The following is a 24,787-nucleotide window of genomic DNA, read 5'->3' as shown; positions in this document are numbered from 1 at the left end:
AGCAATGCTAGACATGACACTGAAACAGCAAAAGCTGTCCTCTTTAGAACACGAAGGAGATGAGTGTGCCTTAAAAACACGATGCAATACCCAGCTCTGCATTGCCCTCATCCAGGGCTCAGCCTTTCATTCAGGTCATCCTGGCAACCCTTCTGTGCGCTGAAGAGGAGCATGCTGAGAAGCACCAGCACAGCCAGCAGCTTAGTTCAGGCTTGGCACAGCAGGAGGACACGGCCCATTCTCAGATCTTTCTGATGGTCCTCACAGCTTTTGTATGCCTTCAGACTGAAGAAGTCTGGGTGTATGGGATTGATGCAATAGTCGTCTTCTTTCCAAAGAGGGCAGATGGACACCAATTGTGACAACAGATTAATCTACAGACCTTACATTTTTTCATGTCAAAAACAATTTTTATTTCTTTATAAACGAAAGTAGTACCCACGTAGTACCCACGGTGATGAAAACCCACAACCATAACAGAACCCCAACCATAACAAAGAAAACAGGCTATTCAGCCTTGTGACACTTCAGAAGGAGCCATTTCAACGGAAGGGGGAATTTTTACATGTGATACATGAGAGGAATAAAATACCTATCCTACAGTTCTAGAGGAATAAGCCGAGAAGGACATCAGCCCTAACCCACTGAGAAACTATACAACAATGCCCTTAAAATTTGCCTGTCTAAGGCAAATCCTGCTTTTAACACTAATGTGTGAAAACATTAATATCAATTTATTCTTAAACTGACATGTATTTGTCACGTTGGAAAGAGTGGCATTTATCATCAAAACCATAAAGATGCATGAACGTTGAGTGGATTTGAATAATAGCAACAGAGAAACATGTCCATTACCTATAGCTGCAATAAATGACTACTAAGCCACCAACAGACAGACAAATTCATTCAAAATAACTGCAGTAACAAATGCATGGAAGGTACAAAGCTTTTGCTGGTGGTTGGTTCACACAGGGGGCAAAGCACAGAGTGCAGCTCCTCCTGCTCAGATGGCCTCTGCTCTCCCTTCTGCCATTTCTCAGTTCCCAGAGGGTTAAACCCCGATGGATCTAGGTTTGTTCTGTCATCCTGGCTGCTTTTGTCTTTGTTAAGTTTTCCTCAGAGCGGTCCCGCTTCAGCTTCATTTCCATTGGGTCATCTGCATCATCTGCGGCAAGAAGGAAGGAAGAACAAAAGTTTGCAGCCTTTCAGACCTCAGTGCAGCAACAGCTACCCCTGACAGCAGCAGGTAAAGCTACCAAGCATGCCAGAAAACCTATGTACAGGCAACAGCAACAATGCCAGAAGCAGGCACTCAGCTTCTCAAGCTTTGGCTTTCCACATCTCCAGAGCAATCACAACAACATTCACCCCACCATCCCACAGGGTTGGTGGTATCAATGTGCAACCTCTGGATACATCAGTGGGCACAGGGTTGGAATAACGAACTCCATATGAGCCAGGGAGAGGTGGGGATCCCATCCCTGGAGGAGTTCAGAACCATGGAGATGCAGCACTGAGGGACGTGGGCAGTAGGGGTAGGGTTGGACTTGGGGACCTCACCTCTGGTGAGCTGGGCTGTTCTGTACTGCTCCTCTCGGACCTGCTTCATCAGCTGCAGGTTGTGATCGCTGGCCTCCTTGTGGTCCACCATTGGGAAGGGGTAATCCTGACCTGGTACGACAGAGACTTGGCAGGACTAAGCAAGGACGTCTCACTGGGTTTACAGCAAAGTGAATTCTTTATGGAGCAGTGTATGGAAGGCATGGGGGATATAATTTGTCTCAGTTTAAAACAAACAAGCAAAAAGAACAGATTTTTCTAAAATCAGTTTCAGACGAGTGTGGACAAATGAAGAGAAGAAAAGTAAAAATCGAAAGAAATTTGGAGCGTAAAGCTGCTAATTCCAAATTATTTGCTTTGGCAATATAAGAAAGTGCTGATGCTACAGAAATGACCCAGCTTGCCATTTCTGTGTGAGGTACTGATAACAAACACGATGCTACTGGATAAATGGATCTTTGGTGCCATTAAAGGACACAGCTAAATTTCTCGATGCAGCCTTGTTTGATGTTTCAGTAAAGGAATTTGAGAATAGGTTTCAAGATTGCTGGAAAAAAAAAAAAATCATCAATTTTTTGGTACATTTATGACTCCATTTTCAGTCATAAATGCACTGCCTGCAGATGTTCAGATTGAATGCACAGCGTTGCAATCAGCTATTCAACTCAAAAAACTGACCTTGCCTCTTTATGGGACTTTTACAAGACCCCTTTTACCTGAGAAAAACGCCCCTCGCTCCACAATCGTGCCTCATCCGTGTCATCACTTTTTGGTAATATCTACATTTGTCACCAACTGTTTTCAAGGATGAAATGCAGGAAGAGTAAAACTTCACCAAAGATCTGTGATGAGCACATTGGGGACTCACTAAGAATCGCAACCACTGCCATGAAACTGGACTGAAGGATTTACAAAGAGTGGGCTGGGTGAATCCATTGGGCTGCTGGGTGAATCCATTGACAAAAGATAAACGCACGACTCGTGGTGGAAGTGTGGCACTTCCATGTCACACCTGTGATTATTTTCTTACAATTATCAGCAGCAAAATCCTGAGCACAGTATCTGAGCTACCTATGATACATCCTGCTTGCTTCTGCTCCTCTTCAGAGGCCGTCCAGGGCTCGTAGATGTACTTAGAGGGAAAGTTCTTTAGAATAGGCAAGTACTTCCTACAACACAAGAAGAATAAAATGTTTTTCTTACAGTCCTGCAGACAAATACACTTAAATGTAATCCAACCTACACCACATTCATTCTTGGTGGTTTTGCTGATACTGCAATCCATGAGAGTTCTGATTTGTTTTATGCAAAAGATCTTTTTCTGTTCTGAATCCTCCACCAGTTAACATCACATAAATAACAGGATTGATTTAAGCATTACTTCAGTTTTGACTTCATCCAAACTATTTTCACTGTAGACTTTCTCACTGCAAGTACAACTTAGGACAGAACCCACTTTTAGACTCTTTCAAAGATCGCTGAGGAAAATGTCAAAGCCAGGTGTGCATTCCTGGGAGGGATGGACTCCAGGTAATCACTGATGTGTTAATAAGGCTCAGTCCACATCTGGGAGAGATGGGCTCCTTAAAGAGCTCATAAACTTCCACACTGACAGCATGGAGTGGAGCACACTCATGTTCTCCCAGCAATTGGACACTACTGGAGTCTGCAGGCACTCACAGCCAATGCAGTTCCGTGCTCAGTCATCACCTCCATAAGCACAGCCTTTGGGGTTTCCTTCCATGCTAAGTAAACCACAGGGGTTGTGTTTCATGCAGATTGAGTTCCCCAGCTCCTGCTGTCAGAGGAGCAGGGAAGCAGCACTGAGCAGAAAGCACCATGCTGTGTGTGGCCCTACCTGATGTACTGCCCCTCTGGGTCTGTGCGCCTCCCAAAACGGACCGGGCAGAAGATCCGTGTGTAGTGGTGGAAGAAGGCACTGGCTGACAGCCACATCCAGTTCCCTGCATTGATGCTGTAGTCAGCATCTAAAAGCAGCTCTTCAAAAACCTGCATTTTGGGGACAGGAAGCACCTTTGAAATGGCTGCCTATGTGGTAAAAACACAACTGCCCAACATCTGCCACCAACCAACCAACCACCATCACCAACCAACAACGGATCAACAACCACTAATCAACCAACCAACAACCAGCCAAACAATCAACCACCACTAACCAACCAACAACCCAACCAACAAAAATCATCACTAACCAGCCAACAACAAAACAACCACCCAACCAACAACAAAACAACCAACAAATAGAGGCTGGTAGATGGAGGTTGAAGCTCGAGTTGCGATCAGGATACTCTGCACACATGGAAGGAAGCTCAAGCAGGACCTGGTGTCAGAGAAACCCAAAGCCCAAAGGTCTGACTTTGAAGAGTGCTGCAGAGCGGGCTGGTCTCCAATATTATCACCATCAGCCAAAATCAGACCTTGGGGATGGGAATGGCTTCTCACCACTGTGCCCTGTACAGCACGGCCCAGACTCAAGAAAAAGACAGTGAGATTTTTATAAACCATGAGATTTTTAGCGAGGCTCAGTAATAAAGCACTGGTAGAGTCATAGAATCATTAAGGTTGGAAAAGACCACTAAGACTGCCAAGTCCTACCACCAACACATCCCCACCTTCCCCACTCCACAGCACCATGACGGTGCTCACGGTGTGCAGGGCTTTCTCAAGACCAGCCAGAAGGGAAAAAAAAAAATCACCAAACAAAAAGAGAAAACCCAAAACCAGAAGTGAACCTTCATGCCCTCCTCCCAGCTGATCCAAAGGTCCCCGCGGGTCAGGAAGCAGGCGGCAGCGTGCCGGGCAAGGTGGTGGATCCAGCCCTCCTGCCTCAGCTGGGTCATGATTGCATCAATCCATGGGAAGCCCGTCTGAGCCTGAGGCAGAAATCAACGTCAGCCCTCCTGCGTGGTCCGAGCCAAAATGCAGCCATCGTGGAAATGCACCTCGTTACCGTTTTCCATCTGTGGAGCCTCTCAGCATCCTCATACCAACGGATCTGGAGGCAGATGGGATTCCCGGCCATTTTGGTGAAGTTTGGTGTTGCTGATGCCACCGTGTAGAAGAACTCCCTCCACAGCAGCTGCCCTTGGAGCGACACGGGGGGCAGGGAGTGGTGCTTGGCCTGCAAAGACACGGAGATCGACGCTTCTGTTTGCTCATTCCGTGCAGCTTCACTCATTTTGTGATGCCCGCAAAAGAAACATTAATCTTAACCACACTGCTGCCTCCATGGTGGTTTCCCATGAAAGCCAAAGATCTGAAGCAATGCTTCTTGCACCAAAGCTGAATTCTGTTAGATCTTGTTTAGCCTTGAGCTTTCCCAATCTACCTTCCAAAAAGGTATTGCATAAGGATTTTTGATACTAGACATACACTGATCAGCATAGTCTGGATTCGTAAGACATTGTGAGAAGACTGTGCCAAAGTTGCATTATTTGCATCATCTCTCTGCCAAGAAGGTTAAACCCCAGCCTCAGTAGCATTAGCCTTGCTTGACTATGGCTGATTTTTCCCTTACCTGAGCATAAATGTTTGACAGCCTATGAAAGAAGCTGCGGACTGACAGGCAGCCCATGCTGAAATAGGGGCTCAGGCCGGTGGTGCTTGGAAGCAGTGAATTTGGGACTGTTTTCGGCTTGGTGAAACTGGCCACCCAGCCCTGAAATGAGAACAGAAATCAAGGTTCAGGCGGAGCAAGGTGAGAAATGTTCAGCCAATGGACAGGGATGGGCTCTTGGCTGTTGGCTCATGCACATGCAACACACCCGTGGAAAATACCCCGACCACAATCCTCCCATCAAGAACAACGAAATCCCGAGGTGGAGCTGCTTGGAGGGCAAATCCTCAGCAAGAACTGGAGGCCACAGCCAACTGGTTTCTCGCAGTCCAGCCCCAACCACGCGCCATTGGATGGCACCAACCTCAGCCCACCCGCACAACCCTGTGCCATCAGGACAGACCTGGTCTGCCAGGTGCTGCTCCAGGCGCTGCAGCCCTTCGCTCTCCCCTCCTCTCCATGGGGAGATGCTCTCGGGGGGAATCTTCAGATCCGTGGGCAGAGGGACCCTGTAGCACTCAGCCAGGCCCAGCTCAGGGGGGCTGCACCTCCTAATGTGAAAGAGAGAGAACCAGAGCCAAGACAGTTTGCCAGACCCCATTCACACACCCAGACCTCCTCTGTTGTGGAACAGGGGAACCAAAGCACAGCCAGAAACCCCAAGCTGAATCTTCCGTGGAGGAGAAGAAGCCCATCAGAGCCAGAATCCAAGGTTGGAGAGCACCAGGATGTGGTGAAAGAGACCTCGAATTCCTTGGCCTCTCCTCTGCTCAACCTTCACATGCACAAAAAGTTTGTTTCAATGCACCCTACAAAAGCCTTCAGACTGTTCCACCCCCACCTGCTCTCCTCTCTGGACAGCAGGATCACATCAATAACCCTCCACGCCAAAAAGCAACGCAACATAATGACTGAAAGTCACTGTCATCATTTGACGCCACTCGTTTGGGCAGAGGAAGGCCCTGCAGGTCCCCTGTTGGGTCTCACTTACTGGAAGTCCTCAGCTGTGAGATTTCGGACTGGCATCTCCGGGTCCCCGAGCAGGGACAGGATGTGAAGGAACCTCTTGTACGTCAGCGGGGGAGTCCCACCATTCAGCTCCAAAATCCTACGCGTAAAATAAAATCAGTGCTCATGGTAACATGGATCAAGAGGGAAACTGGAGCTGTGTGTGGATGCGTGGGGAGGTGACAGCACAGTAACAGCCCCAGCCTGTGGAGCAACAACCAGTGGGAACAGATGGTTTGAATTCAAGATGGAACACCACATCCATCCTTGTGTTCACACCAATTAAGGGCTTTTCAGGGTGAGGGGTTAAGGCTGTTTTAATGAATACCTCCCTATCATTATTAACTTCATTATCTGTGGGCTTTCAGCTGTGAATAACTGCGTGGACCCACAATGACCCACACACCAGTGAAAGTTGATCAGATAGATCCCACAAGGCAGACAGAAGGATGCGTACAGAAGTCCTTTTGAATGTAGGACCATAGAATCATCAAGGTTGGAGAAGACCCTCATCTCATCCAACCATCAGACCATTCCCATGCGTTAGTGAATTTCTCCTGCTGTTTAAGAGTAGTCAGTGGAAGGGCTTAAAGTGAATTAAACTGCCCACAGGGGAGAAAATAACAAATTCCTCAGGCTCCAATTAGAACCAACATCCTGTGCAACCGCTGAAGCTTCTTCTGCCAACTCGGAATTCTCCAGCAGCCAGTGCCACTACCTCAGAGAGCCCCACCTTCTCAAAAGGAACTCATCAGAAGAACTGAGATCCTCAGCCTTTCCTCCATGATGTTTGCTAAATGTAAAACAAACCTTTTGGAGATGCCTTGCTGGCCTGTAGGGCAGCCACGTACCGTTGGGTGTCGTAGAGGCTGTGGCCCATCAGTGAGAGCACCTCGAAGCCCAGCTCTTCTCCCAGAGCCCGAATGTTGGCCTCCATCTCCTTGTAAAAGGGCTCCATCTCCGCATCCAGAGTCACCTGCGTGATGTTCCACTTCTGGACGTGATCTCTGACTACAGACTCGTATTCTCCTTGAATGACCAGCAAGCAGGAACCCAGCTGGCACAAACTGCTCCTCAAATCCTCCAGGGATTGCAGCAGGAAATGCCACCGCAGGGCTCCTATGTGCATGGCGGACGTCATGAAGGCTCTGTCCAGGATGTAGACGGGGTAGACGACCTCAGAGGATTGCAGTGCAGCCAGCAGAGCTGGGTTGTCGTGCAGCCGGAGGCCCTTCCGGAAGAGGTGGATGGTGCGGTGCCGCATCCTGCCCACAGCTGTGGGAAGGGAGAAGAGAAGGCTCTGGAAAGACCTCATTGCACCAGTGGTCATCGTGGGCGGTTGGGCAGCAAACCCCCACAGGTCCCTTCCAACCCCCGTGGCTCTGATTCTGAGATCTGCCCCTTCCAACCTCGGCCATTCCACGATTCTACATTTGCTTGGAGAGTGCAGCATCCCCATGAAGGAATGAGGGCAAGTGATGGCCAGAAACAGAGCTCCTAACACTGCTCAGCTGTGTTTGCAGCAATCTTTTCTGCTTTTTTCATAAGCTCTCATGGGAGAGGAAGGACCAAAGTCCTGTGTACACAGCAGGTCCCACTGCTCAGCAGCTGAGTCCCATGCTCACAGGGTTCTCCCCACACTTACAGATTGTCAGAATCATTAAGGATGGAACGTCTCATCTCCCCAAGCCCCACCCCACCCCACTGTGCCCATAGAAACATCCCTCAGTGCCACAGCTCTGAACCCCGCCAGGGACACTGACCCCATCTGTGCCAACACATCACTGCCCTTTTGGAAAAGAAATGGCTCTCAAAACCCAACCTGATCCTCCTCTGGAACAACACGAGGCCGTCACCTCTCATCCATCGTTACCCTTTGAAGCACTGCAGCTGACCTGAAGGCTGGAGCTGGGGGAGCTCAGGGCAGCTCACAGGGATGCACTCAGGGAGCAGCAGCGAGCAGCAGCAAGGAGCCCTGTCTCCCCCTGGGTTTGTGCCAACCTGCTTCTTGTTCCAAGCACCCACCCAAAGAATCAGGAGACAGCGGATGAGCACGGGATGAAGCAATTATCTCTAACCTGCTTCAGCTCCTCCCAGCAAACCTCCCTTCCTACACCCTCCTAAATGGCCGCAGTGCTGACGCAGCTCTGCCAACCTCACGCCGTGCCCAAAAGCACACTTTGGCATTGCCAAGATGCACCCAGCGCAGCCCCAGCTATAACACAGCCCACTGAGCGCCCCACAGACCCAAACCCACAAACTCACAGGCACTGAGAAGCTCTCGGAGAGCACCAGGAAGGAGCCCAGCACCGACTGCACGCCACGGAAGAACAGGAAAAGCCAAGTGCCAACGAATGGGGAGCACCCAGCTGGCACGTGGGGCACGGAATCACGTGTAGTGTGCAGAGCAGGGAGTCTGCAAGGGCTGCTCTGAGCACCACGGCCCCATCTTCAGGTTTGGATCAGATATTAGGAGAAATTCCTTCTCTGAAAGAGCAGTCAGGCACTGGCATGGGCTGCCCGGTGGGATCACCATCCCTGGAGGGGCTCAAGGAACGTGGGCAGCCAGTATGGTGGGATGGTTTGGAAATCCATGCGTTTGTGCAGTGATTATTGCTCAGATATTGCCCTCTCATGGCCAGAAGAGCAAAAGCACCAATCAAACACACATCACTAATTACTATAGAATACCCCAAGCTGGAAGGGACCCACAGGGATCACCAAGAGTTAAAGACACATTGCTGGTTGTGTTCTCCTTTCCGGGAGCTTTATGTAGGGATGAACATCACAACCCATGGGTGCCCTCCACACCTCAATGCGTTCAGCCATCCCTTTTTGTGAAACGACACAAGCCTGAGTTTGCTAATTAAAAATCACCAAGTTCTGATGAGTCAAGTTATCATCAGAGTCGGCTGATGGGCGTTGCTGTCCCTTGAGCTCTGCCCTGTTGCAGATTGGGCTGAACGGTAATTAACGCTAATTAACGAGGTGCCTTTTTTCAAGGTGCTCCTCTGCTCAAAGCCAGGTCGGGTCCCTGCACTGTGCCCGAGGTCCCCCATGGAATCACGTTTCTACATTTCACGAGTTGGCTGCTCCGAAAGTAATGCCTCCTGTTTGTTTTCATGGCAATTCCAACAGCTGCAAGCAGCACAATCGCACGTGTTGACGGAGCAACTTCTCAGCTACAAAACTTCATTTCTTTGTGCTATTTGCACGGGTACCCCGATAGATAGAAGCGAAATTTTGGGTCTGAGGACCTGGGGCTGTCGTCACCCCACGGAGCCAACGCACAGCGCTCCTCCCCGCTGCTCCCTCTGCACTGAGAGCGCGACAACAGCGCAACGGCACAGCGCTGCACGCACACAGCCCTGCGCACCTCGGGGCTGTGCAGCGGAACCGTCACCAAAAGGACACCTCGGGAGAGACACAACACCGCCCCCGGGGCCCCGCGTTACCTCCCCGCTCGGAGACGCGGTGGTCACCTCCCTCCTCCTCGTCTTCGTCCTCCTCGGGCCCCGCTGCCCCAGTTTCCCCGCCTGGCCCTGGGGTGACACGCAGCGCTATTCGACTTTAGGTCACGGGGCCGCTTATGCAATGGACAGCGGGGGGGCACCGGGGGCTGGCAGGGCCCGCCCTGCGGAGCTCCCATGGAGGCGGGGAGCGGGGTGGGACATCGGGACACAGCACGACCCCTGCCGACCCGACCCGACCCGACCCGACCCGACCCGGAGCCCCGCGCTGTGGGCGTGGTTTCTGTAAGCCAGGCCCCCATTGCGCGATTTTTCCCTCCTCGCGGGGGCGTGGCTTATTTCCCGCCAGCAGATCTCCACCAATAGTCGCGCGCCTCCCCTTTCGGATTCGAAATGCCGCCGCTAAGGAGGAGGAGCTAGGCGGCGCCCAATCAGCGTTCGTGTCTACGGTAGGGGGCGGAGCTAATCGTCAGCGTCTCCTCCCGTTGCTAGGCTACAGCGGAAGTCCCGCCCCTCGCGGTGAACGCTGTGGTGAGCGGGGCGAAGGGGCGGCGGGCGCGAAGGGTCCTGGGGAGGGTGAGTGGGGGGCGATCGGCTGGGAGGGGGCGGCCCTCGCTTGATGGGGGTCATTGGGTTTAGTGGGGGGCGGGCGGGAGGCGTTGGGGCGCGCGTGGGGTTACATGGGCAGCAGTTATGGGGGGGTCGGCCATTGAGGTCGGCCTGGGGGGGGGGGGGGGAGGGTGAAGCCAAAGGACCCCAATGCAGGGTGAGTGGGGTGAGGGGGCCCTGCCCCATTGGGGGGGGTGGGAGCTGGGCATGGTGTGACAGCGCGTCACCGAGTGCCCCACAGCTGGGGGTCGGAACGAGGTGGTCCTTAAAGCTTCTCCCAACCCAAACCTTCCTCCGCGTTCCTTAAGGGCGGCTGAAGAAGAGCCACAATGCAGAGAGCATCGCGGCTGAGCAGGGAGCTCGCAATGCTGAGCGCGGAGCCGCCGCCCGGCGTCAGCTGCTGGCAGAGCGGAACGCGGCTGGATGAACTGCGGGCACGTAGGTGGGGGGAGAGCCGGGGGGGGGGGGGGAAGTTAGGGTTAGGGTTAGGGGGTCACCGTCCCCGGAGGTTTGGCAGTGAGGATCTGTGCACGCAGTGCTGTGGGGTTGGATGCGGGGACCTCAGAGGTCCTCTCCAACTCTGAGGGTTGTTTGTTACAGAGCTGTGGGTGCGCAGGGGGATGGTTGGATGAATGCCTGTGGTTTTGAATGTATTTATGCTCCAGTATTGTTTTGTTTTTAAAGAAATTATAGGAGCTGCAGAGACACCCTATGAGAAAGGGATTTTCGACCTGGAGATCGTTGTTCCTGAAAGGTAAGCGAGCAATGATGTCCTGCTGCTGTGGTGTTCCTCTCCATGGTAAGTCAATACATTTGATATGAGGCCTTTCCTTCAGCCTCCCCGTGCAGAATGTGGTTATCTTCAGGTGAGAGCCTTCACTTATGCCATGTAGTTGTTATTCCTGCTGGCTGAACGGTGCACTCCTTGCTGGGCATCCCGAGATGTGTGGTGAATGACCTGCAGGTGCTGTAACAAGATTTCTGCACCGGTTGTCCCAAAGCTCCCTGGAGAGCAGCTTGTTCTGAGTGCAAAGCTTCCTGCTGTTTGCTTCTCTGTGGGAGAAGCAGGGAAGTGCTGGCCAAGCAAAGCTCTGCTTCGTCCCAGGATTACAGGGAGAGGATGTCACTCAGTAACTGCGAGGGATTTGTGGCGCTACTTGGGTGACAAAACGACTGGGGTACAAATACAGTTTTGTTTCTCAATGCTGATCCCTTAAAGGTACCCATTTGAGCCCCCGAAGATTCGATTTCTGACCCCTATCTACCATCCTAACATCGACTCTGCTGGAAGGATTTGTCTGGATGTTCTTAAGTTACCACCAAAGGTAAGAGAGCGCTGCTTGGGAGCAGTAAGTGAGCCTGAGGAGGATAATGAGCTCCTTATCTTTTTCTTGTAAAAGCCTGATTGAATGTCTGTTTGCTACTGACTTATTTACGCAGGAGCGCAGCAGTAGAGTTTTTGTGTGGCCTCTCCTTTGTTTAGAGATTAGAACACGACCTTCTTTGCTCCATATAAGCTTCCAAGGCTTTAAGGATTGTGGTGGAAAGGCAGCCCTCTGAAAATGGGCCGCCCCAGCTGAGGCACAGCCCAGGGCTCCGTCAGCTCCCCCACAGAGGCCTCAGCCTGCGTGCTGAGAGCAAACCGTGGGGCTCTGAGCCCCGAGTTTCCTCCAGGCATCCTCAGGGTTTTCCTCTCAGCTGCTTCTCTCCCCTCTCCTCCTGCAGGGTGCATGGAGGCCCTCCTTGAACATCTCCACGCTGCTGACCTCCATTCAGCTGCTGATGGCGGAGCCCAACCCCGATGACCCCCTCATGGCAGACGTAGTACGTGGGCTCCTCTGAGGCTTTGGGAGCTGTGGGATGGGGTGGGGAGCAGCGGTGCCTTGGCTCACGCAAACTGAAGCGAGCAGCAGAATGGTGTGATTTGTGTGGTGTGTGCATGGCAGTTTGGCTCTGGCACCAGGAGTCCTTCAGCCAGGACTCTGAAGGGAGTTCATAAACCCCCAGTGCTCAGCCTGAGCTTCTCAGTGTCCGTATGAGGCCAAGGCTTCCTCATTGTGTTTAGTCCTCAGAGTACAAGTACAACAAGCAGCTGTTCTTGATCAACGCCAAGGAGTGGACTGAGAAATACGCAAGCCCACAGAAGAGGGTAAGACATGGGCTTTCCTTTTCCAGCTGTGTGGGTGCTCCTCACCTTCCGTGCCCACAGCTTGGAGGGGGAGAGGAGGTGCAGGGAACAATGATTGCTCCCCCCATGGAAATGAGGCAATGAGGCACTCGGTTGCAGCTTCCCAGGAAGTTTGTGGGATGAGCAGCACTGATGGAATCCTGAGATCCCCCCCTTCGTTCTGCCTCAGCTCTGCCCAAACTGCACGACCTGCTGTGGCAGTGCCTCGTGCTCAGCTTCTCCTCCACGTCAGGAGAGCTCTGCAGCTGATCGCTCTCCCCAGCTGCTGGTGGAGCACAACCTTCCTGCTGCCACACTTTGTATTTTCCTGCCTCTGTTCCACATCCTGATCCACCTCACAGATGAGGAGCATGGCAGTAAACTGCATTGAAGCAGATCAAAACCTGTTCCAAAGAATCAATTACATTTGGGCTGTCTCTGTTACCTGAGTGCTTTCCACCCCGTACCTGATTTGCACAGCATCCTTTCCAGGAGGGGGAAGGCTTTCTAATCACACAGAGATGGGAATTAACACAGCAGTGCTAATTACATAAAACTAAATTATTCACAGCTGTTACTTTTTATTTCTTTGGAGGCTTTGGAGGAGAAAACAAACCAGAATGAAACAAAAGCCACCAATGAATCTGTCACACAAAAAAGAAAAGGGAGCACTGCCAGCAAGAAGGAGAAGAAACCTCGCCTGGATCCCTGAGTGACTTTTGTTCCTGATGTGGCTGCCAGCTTTGCTTTTGCTGGGTCCTTTTTTCTTTACATGAGTAAATATTTTAATATGTAATAGAAGCAGGCTTTATTATTTCTGTTTCCTAGGAGTTGATTCGTTTGTTTGTTGAGAAATTATATAAATAAAATATAAAGCTTTAATTTGCTTTTTTTTTTTTTTTTTCTAGTTTGCTTGGGCTCTTCCAAATATCCTGAAGCAAAGGCTTGTAAGGCTGCCAGAGAGCCAGCTCTTAGGTTCCATCTGCAGATCATTTAACCATTAACACCATTTAACACAGCTGGGCTGCATCTCCAGGAGCTGCACAGAGAAAAAGAGCAGCAGAGAGGGAAGGGCTGAGGAAGGAGAAAAAGGGCCCAGAAGGGTGGAGGGGGGCAGCGAGGGGTGGTGGAACAGAGCTGGGGGAGGATGCAGACGTCCTGGTGGTAGAGCAGCTCAGGAGGTTGCAGAGGCAGGGCTCCGTGCTGTCACAGCTGTTTGCCTGGCAGCAGGAGCAAATCTGATGCTTGGCCTCCACGTCTGCGTAGATGGGTGCAAAGATTTGAACCTGAGCCCTGTCCCTGCTCCAGGATAATGAGCCACCTCGTCCTTACCCACGCGCTGGGGCAGACGCAGCGCTCAGCAAGGCGACTGATCTGCACAGCTGGGCTGAGATGTGCAAGAAAACAGAGCGTCCTTGCCTGCTGCTGTTCCCAAGGCATCTGGCTCATCTCTGCTGCGCTGCCAGTGGCCTGGAGAGCTGCTCCCAGCATCAGTCAAAGTTGTAGTAAAGGCAAAAGGCGAAGAACATAGCGAAGATCTGGAACGGAAGGAGGAGGGGGGAACAGGTCAGCTGTGCCAGAGCAGCGCCTTGGTGCAGAATGAGGCTGAAGGACCTCTGTGCTCTGCTCCTGGTGCAGCCAGGCACCAGTGCCCTGCGAGGGGCTGCCCTGTGCTGCGCAGGGGGAACTGCTGAGCAATGCTTCTCCTCTCCAGGCCTTCAGGAGCAAAACAGAGCTCGCTCCCTCAGTCCTTCCACCCGCCTCACCCACGCAGGGCGGCAGGTTGCCTTTGCACCCCTGAGACAGACCTGCTCTGTGGGGGTGGTTGTACCAAAGAGAGGCCTTGGGGGGGGGCAGCCCAAACCCATCCGTGGTCCCAGAACACACAAAGCACCATTCCTTCCCCTACCAGCAAACAGCACCCAAATGAGGCGACCCACAGCCTGCCTCGTCCCCTCCAGCTCTGCTCAGTACCTCGATGCCCAGCACGGCCAAGCTGCACACCCCGGGGACAGAGATGTACTTCTGCAAGGTCTTGCTGAAGGTGGGGAAGCAGCCCTGGGCAGGAGGGGAGACGATGGAGGCATTCCTTGTGCTTCACAGGGCTGCAGGGAGCTCAGAGACAGACCGAGGGACAGGGAGGTTGGGACAAGTCGGGGCATCACGGCGGGGCAGCGCGAGACCTGGGGAGTCACCTCTGCACAGAACCACAGCGCAGCAGCAGCGCCCCAGGCTCCAGGCAGCAGCTGCCCATGTAGCCCTACCTGCTCGTGGATGTAGCCAGGGTTCCTTTCCTGGCACTGCTCCCAGCTCAGCAGCTCTCCTGCCTGCAGGAGCCCATCCCGGGCACAGCACGCCTGCGGCCAGGGCGTCCCAGGGTGCAGCTCCTGAAAGTGGGAGCCGTTCCCAAAATCTTCAGGTCCTAAAACACCACAGCAGGAGAACTGAAATGGAAGGGAAACGCCGTCAACGCACTGTCGAAATGAAGGGACTTTGCTCAGCGGGGAAACAGCCCAGCGTGAGTCCTGTGGTCCTTAAGAACCACCCTCGTGGTCAGGGTCACCCTGAGCAGCACCCATGGGTGTCCCACACCTCAGCAGGGGCCTCCTGGCCACTCACTGTCACCATGAGGGTATTCCAAGCCACGGAGAAGACCTCAGCGCCCTCATCCCCGCAGTAATTCCTTCGCAGCTCTAACAGGAAGAGCTCTGGCCGGATCTGTGGGACCAGTGCCACCTGTGAGCACCTGGGGTCAGGTACCAGGTATGGGGACAGGGACACCACACAGCCACCTCACCCACCCAGAGCCGTCAGCTGGACAGTACCTGCTTCCAGTGTGCCAGGAAGAGCACAGCCCCGACGAGCTGTGTGACAAAGACAAGGCTCACGAGGACGAAGAACTGGAAGGCAGCAGGACAGAAAGGTCAGACATCATCCTCAGCCCATATACAGCTTGCTCCTGCTGCTCCTCCCCTCCTCTGCCACCCTCCCTGCTCATGCACAGGGACAGGGGGACAGGAAATGAGCATGTGGTGCATGGGGACAGACACAGCATCTTTACAGCTGTAAGGCAGAACATGACAGGGGCTGGGGAAGGCAAAGATATCTTTATAGCAAAGATACATCAAAGATATCAAAGATATATCTAGATATATGGTGCCTGCGCTCAAAAAAAGGGTTTCTGGCCCTCAAAACTGAAGGAAAAGGATCAGAAATGCCATGTGGGACGAGCCTACAGTAAGAGGGAAAAAAGAAAGAAAAGAGAGAGAAAAGAGAAGAGTCCACCTGGTGCTTTACAGAATGTTCTAGGCTTTAAATTCCAAGTCTCAGAAGGTGGAGACTGGACTGGGGAGATTGTTGGAGGCTGATGGTGCCAGGATGGGGACTCTGGTTCCTCTAGGGACATCCTGCATCCCACAGCTCCCTGTATCCCAGTTGCCCCTCACTCACCACCAGCAGCAGCGGCCGGCTCCGGCGCAGCGCCCCACAGCAGCCCAGGAAGCCCAGCAGCGAGAGGGCGATGCCCACAGCCAGCAGCAGGTAGGCGCCCACACTCAGCACAGGCTTGGCAGCCACAATGTCCTGGAAACCAGCCGGGTCCACAGCCACCCAGACCCCCACGCTCACCAGGCAGATCCCCCCGGCCTGTGGGACACAGCAGGGTCACAGGGCACCTCGTGGGCGCAGTGCTGGGGTCCCCTCCCTTGGACAGGGGCCACCCTGAGCATCACATCCCAGCTCTGCAGGGACGGCACCGCTGGGCTTCGTGGCTCAGCGCCCTGCACCCCTCCATCCCCAGCGGGACTCACAAACACCAGCACGTTGAAGATGAACATCAGGTACTTCATGCAGCTCAGGACACCCATGGGGACCTCAGGGCTCTGCAGGCAGTTGTGTTTGTCCCTGCAGAGGGGAGAGCTCAGCTTCGGCCCCCGTCAGCCCCAGGAGGACGAGCTGCTCCTCAGAATACTGCCACAGAAGGGATGGGGGGACCAGAACTGCCAGGGGAAGCTGGCTGCTGGCACACCTCCCTGTGCTGCTGGATCAGATGTGGGGTGTGACAAAGCGTTCCATCCACGGGGCAGCAGCCACAGGGAGCTGGGATGCACATGTGGAAGGAATTCTGCCCTTCCCCAGAGCCCGATGGGTCCCTGACCCCCATTGGGCTGCAGTGGGTGACATCCAGAGACCCAAGACCTACAGGCTGCCTCTGCCCCCAAAGCTTTCCCACACTGTGCTCCCAAACCCCATCACTCACCCCACGGGGCACCCTGTGCACCTCCAACCGCCACCAGGGCCGTCCGCACCAGTTTAATGCCGGAGAGGTCGGAAAATCCCCCCGGTCTCAGTCCAGCAACCGAGGAACCCCTTCCCACAGCAGGGCATGAATCATTGATGGGAACCGGATCCGGCAGCGGGGAGACTCCGGGGGTAATTAAAGCTGTCCTTGATGGACGGAAAGACGAGCCGGCGGCCACCGGGCAGGGGCAACCTGGGCATCAGTTATTGTTGCCCGCACACGGCAGGGAACGCCTCGATGCCTTTTGGAGCTCGGCCACACGGCAGCCAGCAGTTCCAGCATGCTGGGATGGACAGACAGCGGGACAAGGGACAGACGGACAAGGCCCGTCCGTGGATTCCCTCCACGCCGTGTTGGTGCGGTAACGGAGCGGCACTGCCACCATCGGAGGAACACCAGCGCTCACACCTCGCTTTCTGGATGCCCGCTGCTCTCCTCCGCGGCTCCCCGGTGCGCCCCCTCCTGCACGCGGCTCCCGGTTATCGCCGCCCCCGGTTCCCTCCATGCCTGCAGGGGCAGCCGAGCGCTCGGCTAACGAGATGGCGCCGCCGCGCTAGAGCGTCTTCCATCAGCTGTGCAGCTCGGCCAATCACAGCGGGCAGCCGTGTCTGGGCGGAGAGAGACGGGCAGCAGATTCGACCAATCATAGCGCGAGCGCATCGAGGCCCCAGTCGGGGTGGGGCTTAGAGGCCGGAAGCGGCCCGTTCCCTTAGCGTCGCTTCCGGTGCCGCCGCCGCCGCCCTGCGCGGGATGTAGCGGCCGGTGAGTGCGGCGCTGCCTGCGGGGCGGACAGGGGGCGCGGTTCCGGCCCGGTTCCGCAGCTCTCAGCTCCGGTGTCGGCCTGAGCCCGGTGCCGTTGACTCTGCTCTTCCTCCCTCCCCAGCGCGGCGGCACAAGGACGCGGAGGGACCCCAGGAACGCCGCCGCCGCCGCCATGGCGTCCCGGAAAGCCGCCGCCGCCGCGCAGGGCAACGGGCTGGCAGCCGCAGGGCGGGACAGAGCCCACCTGGAGCTGGCGGAGCTGGGGCCGCTGCTGGAGGAGAAGGGCGAGCAGGGAGCGGCCGGAACCGCCAGCGTAAGGCGCCCGGCACCGGGGGTCGGTCCGGAGTGGGCCCGGTGCTTCGGGGTTAACCAAAAGTTTGCCCGTTATCCCGAGGGCGGGTGGAGCGGGGAGGGGCGGGTTGGGCTTGAGGAGAAATCGCGCCCGAATAGCGGCGATGCGTCGCCCGGCTGCACGGAGGAGTTGGGAAGCGCCGAGATGTGGCACTGGGGGGGGCTGCGGGTCCTTCCAGTCTTGAGGACTCCGTGGTTCTCTGATAATCGAACGGTGATCGGTCCTGTGGTCTGAGAGCTTGGCCCAAAAACGTGTTTTAGCTCTTATGCTGCCAGCTGAGCTGTGCTGCCCCTGCAGGGTGCGCTCAGCTCCCAAAGCTGCTAATGGCAAAGGATGGGGCGACCGGGCCGGGCCATGTGCTCCGGGGGCACCCGGTTCCAGGACAACCCGGCTGGGCCCAGGGGCTCTTCCAGCTTTGGTTGTAAGGATGAAAATCCCTCGTGGTAATCCCACCTTTAAACTAGGATCAGTCTGGGATTAGCCTGCCTGAGATGGTTGAGGCGGGAGCAAGTTGCATAAGTGCTGGTGGTGACCGGTGGGTTCTGTCCGACCCCTCGGGAAGGGATGAAACCCCAGGTGCTCTGTGTGCCTGGAATGGTTGCAGTGCTGTGGGCAGGGTTGGTTCCCTCTGGTGTTTCTCCCTCTAGGCTGAAGACCCGCCGTGCCCAGTGGCCCGTGAGGAAGAGGAGGAGGTGGTTCGTGTGCTGACTCTGCCTCTGCAGGCTCATCACGCTATGGAGAAGATGGAAGAGTTTGTGTATAAGGTGTGGGAGCTTCCTGGGATCCCAGGGGGCAGCTGGAGGCTGTGCTCAGCCCTGCTGGGCTTCAGGGGCAGCGCCAGCATCGCTGTCTGGGCCTGGGAGCTCAAATGCTGCCGCTGGTTTGCTGGGTGCCTCTGCTCAGCACTTGTGCTCGTGGTCACCATGATTGGCAAATGCACGAGAGCCAGCACAGCTCTGTGGCCAGCCAGGCTTCCTGTTGTGTGACTAAAATGGAAGGGAATTCTGCAGTGCTGGGAGCGGACGCTCAGTGTGCTGAAGGGTTAAATGCCCTGAATTGTCTCCAGCTCCTTAGGGGATGTGGAAGTGCTCTGCAGGATGTGGGTGGTGTAAGGGATTCCACGCGGTGTTGCGAAAGCCGAAGTTCCTCTCCCAGAGGAGAGTTTCAGAGCCTTTCAGCCCTGGCCGTAGGCAAGACCCGCAGGTTTTGTTCTGTGTTCTCCCAGGGTGATTCATTCAAGCCTTTGGGCTGCCTCACTGCTGGTGCCACCAACACGAGTCGCTGTGTTGCAGGTGTGGGAAGGGCGCTGGCGTGTGATCCCCTACGATGTGCTGCCCGACTGGCTGAAGGACAACGATTACCTCCTGCACGGGCACCGGCCTCCGATGCCGTCCTTCCGAGCCTGCTTCAAGAGCATCTTCCGAATACACACCGAGACGGGCAACATCTGGACTCACTTGTTAGGTGACCGGGGGGCTGCGGGGCTGCGCAGCGCTTCCGTAGGGCTGAGGTGTGCTCTGCCCCTGTGTGAAGGCAAGGGGCTGCCTCTGAAGGGCAGGTTTGCTCCAAGGGACTGATTTGACCTCCTCTCTGTGCCCACCGCCTTCCTTTTAGGATCATGTGCCCCTCTGGCTCTGCACGTGTAGGCAGCTCAGTTGCTGGTGGCTGGGAGCTCCTGGAGCTGCTGGGCCTCTGAGTGAAGGGAGAACAGGACAGCTCCTCGCAGCAGCACTGAGGCCTGAGCTCGGTGGTGTTCACGCTTTTCAAGAGCTGATGGCCCCATTGGATGGGCTCAGAGCGCAGGAGGGCCTTGGCCAGCATTCTGCAGAGTTCTGGCCTGCATGGAGACTCAGAGGCTCAGGGTCTTCAAAGAGCTGGCTGTGCTGTGGCCAGATTGCTCCCACTGCACAGCGTTTGAGCACTGTGGGCGAGCTGTTTTACTCCTGGGTTGGAGAAATGTGTCCTGGGCCAAACAGCGTCCTGTAAAACCTTCCCTTGAAACACAGGGCGTGCGCAGGCTCTGCCTTGCAGGGCACAGCCGTGCCTGGGATTCTCCTGGCTCTTTGCTGTACTAAGGAGGCATCGTGCTTGTAAGGGAGAGACCCCGAGGCACTGATTCTGCGGCAGCCATGCAGGCCTCTCTCTCTCTCGTGTCCCTTCTCACCTCCCTGCCATTGAGCTCTGCCTGTCTGGGCGTTCATCCATCACTCGATGCTGGCTGTGCCTCTGCCCGACGGCCCGTCTGTTGTGTTTTCTGCAGGTTTTGTGTTGTTCCTCTGCTTGGGAATCCTGACCATGCTGCGGCCCAACATGTACTTCATGGCTCCTCTCCAGGAGAAGGTTGTGTTCGGGATGTTCTTCCTCGGGGCGGTGCTGTGCCTCAGCTTCTCCTGGCTTTTCCACACTGTCTACTGTCACTCAGAGAAGGTCTCACGGACTTTTTCAAAGTGAGTCCTAACCCTAGGGGTGGTTGTGTGGTCTCAGGATGTTCTGACTTCTCACGGCACTTCCTCTCCGATTCGCATTCACTGGGATTTTGTTCTTAGGGGAAGGCAGCGTTCATGCAGTGTGCAGCTCACAAGCAGCAGGGTTTGGGTGCCATCCCTCAGCACCTTGCGTCTGGCAGCAGCTCTGAGGCCCTCAGGGAATGGGGGCTCTATGAGGACTGGGACCCTGTGGGATCTCCCTGGAGAATGGCCTCAGTGCCTCCTGGAGCAGCACAGTGAGGAACGGTCCTGGTCTCACTGGGCAGCCGTGGGTTTTCCAGTTTACTGGGATGTTTTGAAAAACTCTGGGTTGGATCCAATTTGAACTGAAACCAAATTGAAAAGCAAAACAAACAGGATTCCTGGCAATGTGGAAACACTGGGCAGTGGCCAGTGCTCGTCTCTGAGGTCAGTGTTGCTCTTTAAGTTCACATCAGCCTTTATGGCACAGGGAGAGCAGCAGCAAGGCTTTCAAAAGAGATCTTGCTCACAGAAGTCTATCAAAGGCATTTACTTGGGTGCTGCTTGCTGGGAAATCCTGCCAATCTCCTATGCACAAACACCAGATCCCAAGGGCGCTTGTGTCTGGAACAAACTGTGCTGCCTGCCCTGAGCAGGAATGTCCTTGTGTACTGGGGAGGGTTCCTGCAAGGCTGCTGTGGCGGTGGGAAATGCAGCCGACTGCGTTTTGGTGGTGAAATTGTTCCTGGATCGATAGATGAAAGCACTTTGCAGGGGAGGACAATCAAATCCATATGCACCAGGGCTAATGCCCACCGCTCGTCGTGGTGGTTTGAGTGTACAGCATCTCCGTGCTGCTCCTGCAGATGCAGCAAGCTGCTGTTCATTGCGCTCTGCCAGCTCTTTTTGCATCCTTGTAAGCCCCAGGTCCTTTCTCCTGTTTCTCATTGCACTGGTGACACCCAAATCTGTTGTCCAATGCAGTTTTTCTCGTGGGGTCGTGGCTGCTCGGTGGTGGTGGTGATTCTGTTTGAGTGCAGGCAGTGGGATGGCACCAAGTGCCAAATAGGATGCAGGAGGGGGCAGGTTTGGGGCTCACCCGCATGTATCTCTCCTTGCACCCTGGCTGCAGGTTGGATTATTCAGGAATTGCACTGCTGATCATGGGGAGCTTCGTCCCCTGGCTCTACTATTCGTTCTACTGCTCCCCGCAGCCAAGACTCATCTACCTCTCCATTGTCTGCGTCCTGGGCATCTCTGCCATCATTGTTGCTCAGTGGGACCGCTTTGCCACCCCCAAACACCGGCAGACAAGAGCAGGTAGGAGCGCTCCGTGCTCATCTGAGTCCCCTGCCGCAGGGAGGAGCCGTGCTGGGGAGGCACCTGGTGCTGTGCTGGGGGTTCCGTGCTAAAGCAGGGCTCAGGTACTGCAAGGAGCTCCCAGCACCTGCAGCCCGCATTCCCCCGGAGCACCGTGCTGCTCTGGAGCAGGGAGGCCTCCTCCCTCCTCTCGCTGTGCTGCAGATTTGGATCCTGCACTGAGCAGGGCGGCCCTGAGCTCCTCTTGGCACCGAGCAAGGCTGAGGTTTGGAGCAGGCAGGCGGTGTTTAGAAATAGCCCTATAAGCAGTGGCTGGGCGGCCTGAGGCTGCGCCGCACAGAGGCTCATTATCTGGGAAGTGGTTTGGCAGTGCGGAGCTGCAGCTCATCCAGAGAGGGACGGGTTCCCTCCTGGTCTCCAGCTCGTGCTGCTGTGTCCCTGCTGTCCTGGAGGCTGCAGGGCAGGCCTCTGTGCCTGCACCCACATCAGCGCTGTGTCAAGAAGGGGGCAGGGAACAGGGCTGAGCGCCAGCCCCACCATTACCTGCGCAGCGTTGGTGTGGCTGTGCTGGCACAGGCGGCAGCCGCCTGCTGAGGGACAGAGCTGCTTTGCTCTGCCTGCTGCTGCAGGGCCGCCCTCCTGCTGCCACGACGACCTGCAGCCCTCCGCACTGCTCTCCTGCTGTGGTGCTGTCAGCCCTCTGCTGATGTAATTAAATTTGACAGCTGAAATTTCCTACGCTGCTAATTAGCACCTTCCCCCTGAGCTCCAAGCAGCTTCAACAAACAAACGACTCCAGCAGCAGGGCTGCGCCCCTCACGTGTGCTCCCTCTTGCTGCTCTCTCCTCTTGCTGCAGGTGTCTTTCTGGGGCTGGGGCTGAGCGGCGTGGTGCCCACCATGCACTTCACCATCGCCGAGGGGTTCGTGAAGGCCACCACGGTCGGGCAGATGGGCTGGTTCTTCCTCATGGCTGTGATGTACATCACGGGCGCAGGGCTGTACGCTGCCCGCATTCCTGAGCGCTTCTTCCCGGGCAAGTTTGACATCTGGGTGAGTGTTGGGTGAGGGGAGCCGGGGTGCCTCGTGGGGAGCTGAGAGCCTAGGAGAGGAGCTGATGGTGGGGGGCTCAGACTGGTGGTGCCTCCCAGCACCATGCAGGTGACGCAGCCAGGGAGCAGGGAGGCAGGCAGTGCAGCTCTGAGCGCAGTCCCAGGGTTGTGGCTGAGCAGCGTGGAGGAGCTGTTTGTTCCAGCGCTGCTCTGCCCGCTTCCATCCGGATCAAAGGGTTTTCTTGCTTCCCTGCAGTTCCAGTCGCATCAGATCTTCCATGTGCTCGTGGTGGCTGCAGCCTTTGTCCACTTCTACGGCGTGTCCAACCTGCAGGAGTTTCGCTATGGACTCGAAGGGGGGTGCACAGACGACTCTCTGCTCTGAGAGCGCCTGGTTTTAGTACAAGCTTCCTAAGTGCTTTTTAAACTCTCTTTGCTAAAATCAAAGGAAGACTCGAAACTGTTTGGGGTTGTTGTTGGATTTGTTTGTTATCATTTTTTTTTTTTTTTTTTTGGTTGTTGTTTTCTAAGGAGGAAAAAAAAAAAAAAAAAAATGAAACAAAAATTCTTTAGCAAAGTTCTGGCGACCAAATCCTCCCCCCCCCCCCCCCCTTTCCCCACGCGCTTTGTGGGGCTGAGGGGAGGCCAGGCCGGCCCTGCTGAGGTCTCACCTCCTCCAAACAGAGCTCTGACTGCACGGCGGCCCTCAGACGGCCGTTTCTGACAGCAGGGGTGCAGTGCTCCGCTCCCAGCACCGCTCAGCACTCCCTTCCCAAGCACTCACGTGGCACCGGGCCCAGGGCCGGAGGTTTTGCATCCCCCTCCCAGCAGAGTTGCCTTCCTGGGGGCAGCTCTGTGGCCCCCGGTGCTGCAGCCCAGGGCACAGGCACAGATTTCACGTAACTTAAGTTTTAATTGTCTTTTTTTTTGTTGTTTTTTTCTTGACAAAGTAATGTAAACATAAATGAGAGAATATTTAATATTTAATACTAAGCTTTAAGAAGACTTGCTGCCACCGCAGTGTACTCGGCTCCCTCGCTGTCTGTGGTAGTGAAGGAAGGACAGTGTTGTAGGGGAATTAGAGCTGCTGTAGCTGATTGAAATAAAGAGGTCAATAGTTCCGTGTCGTGCCGGTGGTGTCGGTCTCATTTTTTGGGGTGATGATGGATGAGCTGCTCTGGGTGAGCACCCGAATGTGAGGGACAGCTGGGAGCTGCCTGCAAGTTGTCATCCAGAGTGAGTCAGGACAGCACAGAAACAGGAAGCTTGTGGCTGTTGCAGAGATGACAGGGCAGGAAAGCCTTCCCCGGTGCACTGCAGGGCAGGGAGTCCTGCTGCCTTTCCTCCTCACAGCAATGGGAAGACAGCTGTCAGCTCCCGGCCGCCCAGCGCACACTGTCACCTGGGGAGCACTGCAGTGTGGGCAGCAAAGGGCAGCAGCTCACATCGAGGTTTGCCCTTGTGCAGAGGGAGGTGTGAGAGTGACCGAGGCACAGACGGTCACGGGGGATTAGAGGGGAAGGGCTGAGCTGGATAAAGCTCTTCTGAGCGGCCTGCAGCCTCCCAGCAGTGAGGGAGGAGGGGAAAGGGGTGGCCCTTCTTGGGGCTGTTTGGCCTGGCTCTGGGCGCTGCCAAATGCAATGCTTAGATGGAGCCTCAAAGCAGGGAGCAGCAGATCCTGCACGCCCCCCCGCCCCAACCCCTCCATAAGTTGCTCCCAGCCAAACGCTGCTGGGAGAGGTCACCCAAGGTGGTCAGGGTGCTGCTTAAATGCAGTCCCCGAGCAGCAGATGCTGCGTGCCCAGCCTGACTGCACACAGGAAAGGCTGGGGGTGCTGGGGGCTCCTGGGCAGCACAGCCCCAGCCCCAACGAAGTCACCTCCTGCCCCCACAGCCTGGAGGGCGATGCTGGAACAAGATCTGGGCCAAGGATGAGCAGCAGAGACCCAGCCCAGGGTAGGCGCACAGCGCTGAACACCCAGTGTGCTGATCCTATATAAGGAGCACAGGAAAACATCTGGTGATCAACGTGCAGCTTTGGATACTCAGGGGAGGTGCAGCACTGATGAGGGATCCGGCTGCCATTTCCCCTCACCTGCCAGGGACTCGCTCCTCTGTGGCTGGGCTCTCAGTCAGGAACAGAACAAGCACTCAATAACAAATGG

The 24,787-nt window shown here is 55.2% G+C and overlaps 4 protein-coding genes across 10 annotated transcripts; 2 read left to right on the top strand and 2 right to left on the bottom strand.

Moving 5' to 3' along the window:
• Window positions 1-448: 448 nt before the first annotated feature.
• On the bottom strand, window positions 449-9,809 carry LOC128090262 (cryptochrome-1-like). Its single transcript, XM_052702436.1, is given in 12 exon segments — window positions 449-1,165; window positions 1,561-1,671; window positions 2,632-2,729; window positions 3,419-3,570; window positions 4,314-4,454; window positions 4,532-4,702; window positions 5,099-5,239; window positions 5,541-5,688; window positions 6,129-6,245; window positions 6,997-7,420; window positions 9,601-9,661; window positions 9,663-9,809. Coding segments are annotated over 12 exon segments (1,794 nt in total). The 5' UTR covers window positions 9,795-9,809; the 3' UTR covers window positions 449-1,067.
• A 302-nt stretch (window positions 9,810-10,111) lies between these two features.
• UBE2T (ubiquitin conjugating enzyme E2 T) lies at window positions 10,112-13,276 on the top strand. Of its 3 annotated transcripts, none has more exons than XM_052702429.1 (7): window positions 10,112-10,134; window positions 10,533-10,662; window positions 10,909-10,978; window positions 11,444-11,549; window positions 11,950-12,048; window positions 12,290-12,373; window positions 12,987-13,276. In XM_052702429.1, exons 2-7 carry the CDS (start codon window positions 10,554-10,556, stop codon window positions 13,101-13,103), a joined length of 585 nt encoding a protein of 194 aa, XP_052558389.1. In that variant the 5' UTR covers window positions 10,112-10,134; window positions 10,533-10,553; the 3' UTR covers window positions 13,104-13,276. The 3 variants fall into 3 exon arrangements, with proteins under 3 accessions (XP_052558389.1, XP_052558387.1, XP_052558388.1); XM_052702427.1 differs by having other exon boundaries at window positions 10,124-10,146; XM_052702428.1 differs by lacking the exon at window positions 10,112-10,134 and adding an exon at window positions 10,171-10,191.
• LOC128090252 (tetraspanin-18-like) lies at window positions 13,266-17,379 on the bottom strand. 4 transcript variants are annotated; one of them, XM_052702424.1, is made up of 8 exons: window positions 16,650-17,379; window positions 16,201-16,294; window positions 15,842-16,036; window positions 15,217-15,291; window positions 15,011-15,109; window positions 14,656-14,835; window positions 14,366-14,449; window positions 13,765-13,929 (listed from the first exon to the last, which is right to left on the bottom strand). In XM_052702424.1, exons 2-8 carry the CDS (start codon window positions 16,255-16,257, stop codon window positions 13,882-13,884), a joined length of 738 nt encoding a protein of 245 aa, XP_052558384.1. In that variant the 5' UTR covers window positions 16,258-16,294; window positions 16,650-17,379; the 3' UTR covers window positions 13,765-13,881. The 4 variants fall into 4 exon arrangements, with proteins under 4 accessions (XP_052558382.1, XP_052558383.1, XP_052558384.1 ...); XM_052702422.1 differs by having other exon boundaries at window positions 13,266-13,929; window positions 14,366-14,835; XM_052702426.1 differs by lacking the exon at window positions 13,765-13,929 and having other exon boundaries at window positions 14,372-14,506.
• On the top strand, window positions 17,378-23,752 carry ADIPOR1 (adiponectin receptor 1). 2 transcript variants are annotated; one of them, XM_052702421.1, is made up of 8 exons: window positions 17,378-17,453; window positions 17,575-17,766; window positions 18,453-18,569; window positions 19,098-19,269; window positions 20,066-20,252; window positions 21,385-21,572; window positions 22,430-22,623; window positions 22,879-23,752. In XM_052702421.1, the coding sequence occupies exons 2-8, from the start codon at window positions 17,626-17,628 to the stop codon at window positions 23,005-23,007; spliced, it is 1,128 nt and encodes a 375-aa protein (XP_052558381.1). In that variant the 5' UTR covers window positions 17,378-17,453; window positions 17,575-17,625; the 3' UTR covers window positions 23,008-23,752. The 2 variants fall into 2 exon arrangements, with proteins under 2 accessions (XP_052558381.1, XP_052558380.1); XM_052702420.1 differs by lacking the exon at window positions 17,378-17,453 and having other exon boundaries at window positions 17,461-17,766.
• Window positions 23,753-24,787: the final 1,035 nt, after the last annotated feature.

Source organism: Tympanuchus pallidicinctus, unplaced genomic scaffold, assembly GCF_026119805.1.
Source record: "Tympanuchus pallidicinctus isolate F22 unplaced genomic scaffold, pur_lepc_1.0 scaffold45, whole genome shotgun sequence".
NCBI lineage: Eukaryota > Metazoa > Chordata > Aves > Galliformes > Phasianidae > Tympanuchus > Tympanuchus pallidicinctus.
Note: the sequence above shows the minus strand (reverse complement) of the source record. Positions and strands in the feature narration are given on the sequence as shown.

Bases quoted from the DNA above. Each gene is read 5' to 3' on its own strand.
- UBE2T (XM_052702429.1), top strand. From the start codon at position 10,554: ATGCAGAGAGCATCGCGGCTGAGCAGGGAGCTCGCAATGCTGAGCGCG. The intron at 10,979-11,443 runs GTAAGCGAGCAA...GATCCCTTAAAG, and splicing joins GAGATCGTTGTTCCTGAAAG to GTACCCATTTGAGCCCCCGA. The intron at 12,049-12,289 runs GTACGTGGGCTC...CATTGTGTTTAG, and splicing joins ACCCCCTCATGGCAGACGTA to TCCTCAGAGTACAAGTACAA.
- LOC128090252 (XM_052702423.1), bottom strand. From the start codon at position 16,257: ATGGGTGTCCTGAGCTGCATGAAGTACCTGATGTTCATCTTCAACGTG. The intron at 15,292-15,841 runs GTGAGTGAGGGG...GCTGCCTTCCAG, and splicing joins GCCGGCCGCTGCTGCTGGTG to TTCTTCGTCCTCGTGAGCCT. The intron at 13,930-14,365 runs GTACTGAGCAGA...CTTCCGTTCCAG, and splicing joins TGGCCGTGCTGGGCATCGAG to ATCTTCGCTATGTTCTTCGC.
- ADIPOR1 (XM_052702421.1), top strand. From the start codon at position 17,626: ATGGCGTCCCGGAAAGCCGCCGCCGCCGCGCAGGGCAACGGGCTGGCA. The intron at 20,253-21,384 runs GTGAGTCCTAAC...CCCTGGCTGCAG, and splicing joins GTCTCACGGACTTTTTCAAA to GTTGGATTATTCAGGAATTG. The intron at 21,573-22,429 runs GTAGGAGCGCTC...CTCTTGCTGCAG, and splicing joins ACACCGGCAGACAAGAGCAG to GTGTCTTTCTGGGGCTGGGG.